An 8,482-nucleotide genomic window follows, 5' to 3' on the forward strand; every position below is an offset into this window, starting at 1 on the left:
TGGAAACCTTATATAAGATTGTTACGAGTTGGAACCACTTGACAGCAGTTAACAACAACAACAACAATGTGATGGCTACAGACTCTTGGTGTGGTGCTGTAGGATCAGCACTGGACTGTGAACCACCAAGTCAGAGTTCAAACCTACCCGCTGCTCCCTGAAAACAGTATTCAGGGTCAGTATGAGTCAGAACCACTCAACGGCACTTAACAACAACAATGTGATAGCTGTTATTGCACTGTAGGATAAACACTGGACCACAAGGTTGGTTTGAACCACAAGACTGGTGGTTCAAGCTTACCAGATGCTCCTTGAAAACCCTATAAAGGGTCATCGCTATGAGCTGGGACTGACTTGATGGCACTAACAACAACAACGTGATGGGTGGAACTGCAGTTGTCTTAGTAGAGCGAGACCAAATGATTTCATGGGCCTTCAATGGCCCGTGGGCCAGATGTTTTCCTATCCCTGCTATACAGGGTTGCTATGAGTTAACAACAAATACTTTCTCCCACGCCTCACAACTGTCATCTATCTGTGATTTGGTTCAATGTACCTGTACGGATGTGTGCTTGTTTAATCGTAAAAAATTTTATATTTTTACATGGTCAAATTTGTACTCTTTTCTAAACTTTACAGTTCTTGGATTTTGAGTTATTTTAATCAGACCTTCCCTACTGCAAAATTAAAATTCTCCTCCAAGTTTTCTTTTGCTGCTTTTGTGATTTTAATTCTACATTTGAATCCTTCATCTCTGTGGATTTTATTTGGATAATGAATACAACTCAAGTTGTCTTTTTCTTTTTCTAAATGGCTTCTCAAGCATTCCAAGACAATGAAATGAAAATCTATTTTTTCTTCAGTGATATGCAATGTTTTATATTTAGATTGTCAAAAATAGTAACCAGGGTATTTCTTGCTTAATAGTGCTTAATACTGAAAAGTAACAGTTGGCTTTTAATATATTTTTAAATTTAGCAATGATAGCATTTAAAAATGAGAAAAATTAGTCTTAGAAATACAGATGGTAGGAGATAAACTAACATGCTGCTTCTAGGTAGTGGCATTGAGGACAGTTTAAGAAAAGTAGTATTTTCCAAACCTATACTAAGCATATCTCATCATCAGCAAAAAAGAAGTTTATATATGGGAAGCATATCAATATGAAATAGAAATGATATAAATCTAAACGACAGCTATAGATTTTATCTTCCACTTTACTGTTAACAGCAAGTATTCACTGTTGTTGTTGTTGTTGTTAAGTGCCATCGAGTTGGTTCCGAATCTCAGTGATCCGAGAAGCGACTGGTGGGTTTGAACCACTGACCTTGCGGTTCAAACTGACCTTGCAGTCTAATGCTTATCCTACTGCACCACACCAGGACTTCAAGTATTCCTTAAGACTCTTAAATAGAGGTAAGAGTAGATAGTAGTAGGAATCTTCTTAACTTTATAGAAATATTTTTGATAATAGACATGGTCTAATGAAGTCATCCTATTCACTGCTTTATGGAAGAAAAGTTAAAACATGTGATTTTCGTAAAAGATCTCACTTTACAAGGCAAAATTTTATGACCTTGACATATTTTTCTAAGCTGGTGTTAAAAAACAGAAAGAAAGAACAAGAGAGAATATTTTTTTTAAAATGAAGATAAATCATAAAACTAGATTCCAGAAATTTTCTGCAGCAAAAATATTAGAACATTTCCATTAAAAATGAACACAAATTAATCAATCATTCTAAAGATCAATCTAGGAAGAAAACTAAGCAGCAGTAAAAGATGTAGCAACGAAATATTAAAAGTTCACAATTTTCTTTTACCTGTTTTCATGAATCCTGGATGTTCAGCAATGTTTGAACTGTTTAGTAGCTTCACAGCTTTTCGATAATTGCCTCTTAAGTACTCAAAATTGCTTTTAAGAAACAGAGAGGGTGCAGACTGTAAAGAAAATATAAGTTACTTACACTTTGCTTTCCTATGCCTCAAACGAGATCATAATTGTACTAGTGCTCTGGCTTGCATTCACTAGCATAAATTAGTCAGTTAAGTCATGGTCACAAAAAACAAAAATACACAACACTCAATCCTACAGTTGTTATTTTTCATTGCTCCTGTAATCTAAAAAAAAAAGGAAGAATAAAACCTGCCAGATATCTATCTTATAAAAACAAAAAACAATATATATATACATCTAGGTGTAGGGATAATCTGTATAATATTAACTATCTTCATCTTTAAAACTGGAAGACAATTTAACAGCACATATTAGTTCCTTCTCTAGACTTCAGTCGGTCTGAACTGCAAGGTCGGCGGTTCAAGCTCACCAGTCGCTCCTTGTAAACCCTCTAGAGGGTCGCTATGTGTCGGAACCAACTCGTCCGCACTTAACAACAACAACATTAGGTTTTTCATTCTAATAGTTCTTGGTGGTGGTGATGATTATATGCCATGGAATCGATTCTGACTCATTGTGATCCTGCATAGGGTTTCTGAGGCTGTAAATCTTTATGGGAGCAGAAAGCCTCATCTTTCTCCCGTGAACGGCTGGTAGTTTCAAACTGCGGCCCTTAAGGTTAGCAGCCTGACTAGTAACCACTATGGTACCTGGTGATAGTCCCTATTTTTAGGATACACATGCACATTCATTTGGACCCAAAGAGATATGAATGAGTAAATACTTAAGTTTCATTCCACAAAGAATTCTAACAGGATGTGTTAGAGCTGTGGCACTGTGGGTTAATGTGCTGGACTGCAAAGTTGGTTTGAACTACAAGGTTGATGGTTGAAGCTCACTAGCCTCTCCTCAGAGACCCTATACAGGGTTGCTATGGGTAGGAAATCAACTCGATGGCACTTAACAACAACAATCTTATTACAAACAGCATGCTAGATCACCTTTCATGTCCATGAGTCATCACAGTAGTTGGTGCTGTTGTTAAGTGCTGCCAAGTCGGTTCCGACTCATAGCAACCTTGTATAGGGTTTTTGAGGAGCAGCTGGCGGGTTTGAATCGCCCTTATGGTCAGCAGTCCCATACTTATCCTACAGTGCCATCCCAGTACCAAGAATCCTACTTAGAGTACAAAGATGTGTAGAGATCTGGGGACTAAACATTTACCCAGGAGGATAACTGAAATCCGGACTCATTATTTATTCATTGTAATTTGGCAACCTGCTTTCTTTCTAAATCCTAGTTCATCATTTGCTCTGCCTACTGTCCACCACAGTTCTTTAGGTCACTGAGGAAACTGGGTCATTTAAGAGTTATTACAGGTGGCAGTACTCCTTCGTTGATTCAGGTATGAGGATTTCACTGCTTTACAATTATTTCCCTGTTGTCTCTCCCTATGACTGTGACCTTTATTCTTTTTTATTGTTGTTTAAATTATTACTATTATTCAATGTTTTATTGTGAATTATGTGACAGCTTACATGGGAGAACATTAGTTTTACATTCATCCTATTGTATATCGTTTCATTGTTATGGTTACAATCCCCTCCATGCACCATCAACCAACCAAAGGGTATACCCTACAAGCCTACCCACGCCCCCCCCACCCCACCCCCCAGGTCATCAGCACATAGCCCCTCTCCCTCTCTGTGTCTAAAGGCCCCAAATGCTCCATCTCTCCACGTTATCATCTCTGCCTCAATCTCAGGCATCACTGCTTCTCTGAGTAGGGTCCCGTTCTCCGCTCTTCTCCCTGACTGTGACCCTCTTTTGATGGCACTTTAACAACAAGGCAGGGATTATATCCTTTCCTTCACTGTATAAAAGGTATGATAATGGCCTGGCCTCTCCCTCTTAGCCTCCTTCAGGTGTTCCACGCCCTCAGGTCTAGGCCACAACTTTTCTCCACAATAATTTACTTGAGTACTGACCCACTGGCTAATCTGACGTTTCCCTAAGATTTCTAGCATCGATTTACCTGAGTTATTCCTACTAAAACCTGCATTTTCTCATTTCATACTTAAAATCAGTTTTCCTAAAAAGGATCATGATCATTCATAATTACCTTAGTTTTCTATCTAAACCCCAAACACACTGCCATTTCCAACTCACATTATTGCTTTTTCACCGACCTTCAACTTTACCAAGCAAAATGTTCTTCTCCAGGAACTGGTCCCTTTTAATGACATGTCCAAATATACAAGACAAAGTCTCTATCTTCCCTTTTAAGGAACATTCTGGCTGTACATCTTCTAAGATAGATTATTCATTCTTCTGGTAGTCCATGGTATTAATATACCAATATTCTTCACTGACACCGTAACTCAAATGCATCAATTCTTCTTCAGTCTTCCTTATCCATTGCCCAGCTCTTGCACATATATGAGGTGAATGAAAATACCACAGCTCGCGTCAGGTACACCTTAGTTCTCAAAGTGACATCTTTGCCAATTTTTAACACATTAATGAGACGTCTTTTGCAGTAAATATGCCCAATGTAATATGTGGTTTGATTTCTTGAATGCTGCTTTCATAAGTGTTGATTGTGGATACAAGTAAAATGAAATCCTTGACATCTTCAGTCTTTTCTCCAATGATCATGATGCTGCTTACTGGTCTAGTTGTGGGGATTTTTATTTTATGCAGAGGTATAATCCATATTAAAGGTTATACTCTGAGCTTCATCAGTAATTGCTTTAAGTCCTCTTGACATTCAGCAAGCAAGGTTGTATCATTTGTTGATTTCAGGTTGTCAATGAGTCATCCTTCAATCCTGTCCTGTATTCTTACTCATATAATCTAGCTTCTCAAATTATTTGCTAAGCATACAGATTGAAAAGTATGGCGAATAAGTAAGGTGAGAAAAAGCACACCTTTCCTGATTTTAAACCTAAAATAATTTAAAAGTCTAAAAACAGCAAAATGTTTTAGGAATTATGATAAACCACTCAGAATAAAAGTTAGTTATTATAAATGGTAGTTTAAAGACTATATACCAAAAGGAAATATTTGCTAAAACTTTAAACAAGAAATGTATTAAATTTTTGGTAAATTGTGATCATGACTTCACAATCCTCTAATATCAAAATTATGTGTCTAATAGTATATATATATTTGCATTAATGACCCAAATCGAAACCAAACCCATTGCTGTTGAATTGACTATGGTTCATAACAACTCTACATGCAGAACAGAACTGCCTCATGGGGTTTCCAAGTCTGTACATATTTACAGAAGCAGACTGCTATATCTTTCTCCCATGGGACAGTTAGTGGATTTGAACCTCTGACCTTTCAGTTAGCAGTGCTTGACTAACATAAATTATTTAAAATCTAAAAGTACTCCTATTCCAATAATAAAGTCTTAGGGTATAAAAGCCCCAAATTGGAAAAGAAGACAAAAGTCCAAAAGAAACTTACATTTCCAGCTGTATTCATGACTGACTTGATTTCCCTTTTGCATGCTTTCAGGGACTTCATTTGTATATAAGCTCTTACTTTATACTGTCAAAGGAAAATGTTAGTATGTAAGAAATATGGTGAATTTATATATGCTGAAGAATTTTACTTTATAGTTAAAGAAATTAAACACAGACTCCTGCTTACAATATAGTTATTGCAGTTATTGGAAAAAGCCAGTTTAAAATTATCTTAAATATCCTATTTTAACTACTTGTGGGATATATTCTATAAAGAACTAAAAATATGTCAGAATAAAATTTATACTTACATTCCAAGCAAAATTCTATGAAATCTTTTCTGCCAATGGCTAAATGACAGTGAAATTTTTAATTCTATAAACTAATTTTTAGTCAATATATTAATCAGGTTATTCCTCTCAACCATCTACAGAGCAATTAAAAGAAATTATAGTACATTATTATCTTATACAAAATCTATTTAGAAGGGTAAATGTGCTGGTAAACAACATCACTTCAAAGCCAATACATATATATGCTTTGCGTAATTTACAGCTGGCCCTCTGTATTCGTGGAATCCATGTCCACATATTCAACTAATATTGGGATAGGGCAGGCTCCAAGAAGGCAATTAAGTTATCAAAGCAATCCTTCAAAGGCTAAGCAAGACCATAAACTGATAGTTACACAGCATTCATAGGTATTGTAAGTATTACAAGTATCTGGAGATGATTTAAACACACAGATACATGTGCTTGGTTACACGCAAATACTACATCATCTATATAAGAGACTTGAGCATCCATAAATCTGGGGATATGTGGAGATCCTGGAACCAAATCCCAATTTATAGTGAGGGGTGACTACACTCTTTTCCATGATCTATGACATCGAGTCCTCATTTACAATAAGAAAACATGGGAGGTGTAACCTCCCTTTAAAATTTACCCTACCTGATGTATCTTTGATTTTGCAGCTTCTATTAGAGCTCCACTCTCAGCTTTATGATTAGATCCATCTTTGTTGGTGTTATTGCCAGTCTGTGATGAAACAAAATTGGCCACATTTAAATATTTTAAATTAGAATTTAAATCAGTGATTTCCAAATGAGCTAATCTCTATCACTTAGTAAGAATGTTCACAATTCAGAATTCCAGATCCTACTTCCAGAGAATCAGGCTCAGTCGTCTGGAGTGTGTGACAGGAAATGCTACTTAAGAGAAACTCACAGCTGTGCAGAGTGACGGAGCAGGTTTTGAAAGTATAGATATTACTTGAGCAATGATTTTTCAAAAACTCAAATCATTCATTTTCTTCTTAAAAATGATGATATGCTGCTGCTGTTGTTAAGTACCTTTGAGTTGGTTCAGACTCATTGCAACTCCAGGTAGGATTTCCAAGGAGCAGCTGGTGGGTTTGACTACTAACCAACCTTGTGGTTAGTAGTTCTGTGCTTATCCTACCTCATTACACCAGCGCTTCTTTGCTGGTATAAATGCTACCAATAAGTAGAAAAAGTTCTTCATGATATGGCCTAGCTTTATTCGATCTCACAGGTACTATCCCGTAACACTCCCAGCACACCAAATCTCACACCTTTAGGCTTTGCTGGTGTTAAGGACAGGCAAATGATCCTGGGCCATGTAAGTAGAAAAAGTTCTTCATGATATGGCCTAGCTTTATTCTATCTCACAGGTACTATCCCGTAACACTCCCAGCACACCAAATCTCACACCTTTAGGCTTTGCTGGTGTTAAGGACAGGCAAATGATCCTGGGCCATGCTCTCCTTTTTATGTCTGTCAAAATCTTACCGCCCTTCAAAGTTCAATTCAAACTTCTAAGTTCCTCTAAAGCACTCTTTTATCTCCCTCTCCTCCCTGATCATGAACAGACGATGCTCAATCTGTCTCCTCCACATACCTATCCTTTCCTTCAAAGATTTGTTTCCCTTTTTGTCATCTTAATAACATGGAAAGCAACCAAGAGTCTGTTGAATTGATTTATATTTCATCAAATAGAGTAAGTACAGAGAGTACAAACAAGACGGCGGATAGGACAGACGTGCAGTGAGGAACTCCATCAGTAACAAATCAGTATACCGGACCAAACAGGCTCAGGGGATGGTTCCAGAACTCTGAACCTTATATAAAATAATATTTAGAAAGTAGGAAGGCTTACAGCCAGTGAAATTGGTAGCAGAAACAAGAAATCTAGTGCTTTCTAATCCAAGACACTCAGCTGATCCCTAAGCAGCCATCTTAGGCAAGACCAAATGGAGGAAGGATCAGAGCAGCCATGGACGCCTGACAGAACTGCGGAAATAAAGGTGCGGGCATTCTTTTTTTGGTACCTGTTCATTGGTCTCTCACTGTCTGCGCACCTCCATTCTGGTGACTAGAGGGGGTGCCTGAGTGAGAGGACATCCCACCCCCACCCCTGGAGGGTTCTATTGCACATGTGCACAGATCTTGTCAAAATTTAAAGGGACAGTTTCCATGTACATCCAAACAGCAGTATAAAATGGCCACAGCTGGCTTTGAACAGTTTATCACTAAGAAAAAGGCCTGAATAGGGGTTGCAGAGCAGGACAGGCAGAATAAAATGGAAACAGGCCAAAAATTAAATCCTAAGTTACGTTATAACGACCAACAGTGGCATCTTGAAATTTCTCAGGAAGAAGAATGAAGACAGAATCCCATCTCCTGATCACATCTACCTGGAGGCAATGAGAAAGCATAAAAAAATACCAAAACGCACACCATTTTAAGGATTAAGGCCACAGCTAACTACTGAATATGCCCAAGAAACAGAAAGAGATGATCATATCTGCACATGTCTAGAAATGAGATAAATTAACTGAGACAAATGAGCTGGAGGTAGACCTCCACTGCATACTGAAAGGAGGGCAGGCTTTAGAAATGCCTGAGAAGGAATTCAGAAAAATTATTCTTAAATGTATCAAAACACTTTATGATGGAGTTGAGAAAAATAAGGAAGAAGTCAGGAAAATGCTACAGGAACAATCAAATAAGATAGATACAGCATTGGAAACAATTCAAAACCTACAGAAAGAGTTCCAAATAATTCATAACAGACTATCAGAAATGA

At 37.4% G+C, this 8,482-nt stretch overlaps 1 protein-coding gene across 1 annotated transcript in view; it reads right to left on the minus strand.

Annotated features, from left to right (window-relative positions):
• CNOT10 (CCR4-NOT transcription complex, subunit 10) overlaps positions 1 to 8,482 on the minus strand; it is a 121,902-nt gene that overhangs the window by 77,140 nt on the left and 36,280 nt on the right. The window contains exons 4-7 of the mRNA XM_006859171.1: positions 6,836 to 6,870; positions 6,326 to 6,412; positions 5,374 to 5,457; positions 1,823 to 1,940 (exon numbers count right to left, since the gene is read on the minus strand). Coding sequence (XP_006859233.1) covers positions 1,823 to 1,940; positions 5,374 to 5,457; positions 6,326 to 6,412; positions 6,836 to 6,870 — 324 coding nt within the window. The remainder of the gene's footprint in view (positions 1 to 1,822; positions 1,941 to 5,373; positions 5,458 to 6,325; positions 6,413 to 6,835; positions 6,871 to 8,482) is intronic.

Source organism: Chrysochloris asiatica, unplaced genomic scaffold, assembly GCF_000296735.1.
Source record: "Chrysochloris asiatica unplaced genomic scaffold, ChrAsi1.0 scaffold00030, whole genome shotgun sequence".
Lineage (NCBI taxonomy): Eukaryota > Metazoa > Chordata > Mammalia > Afrosoricida > Chrysochloridae > Chrysochloris > Chrysochloris asiatica.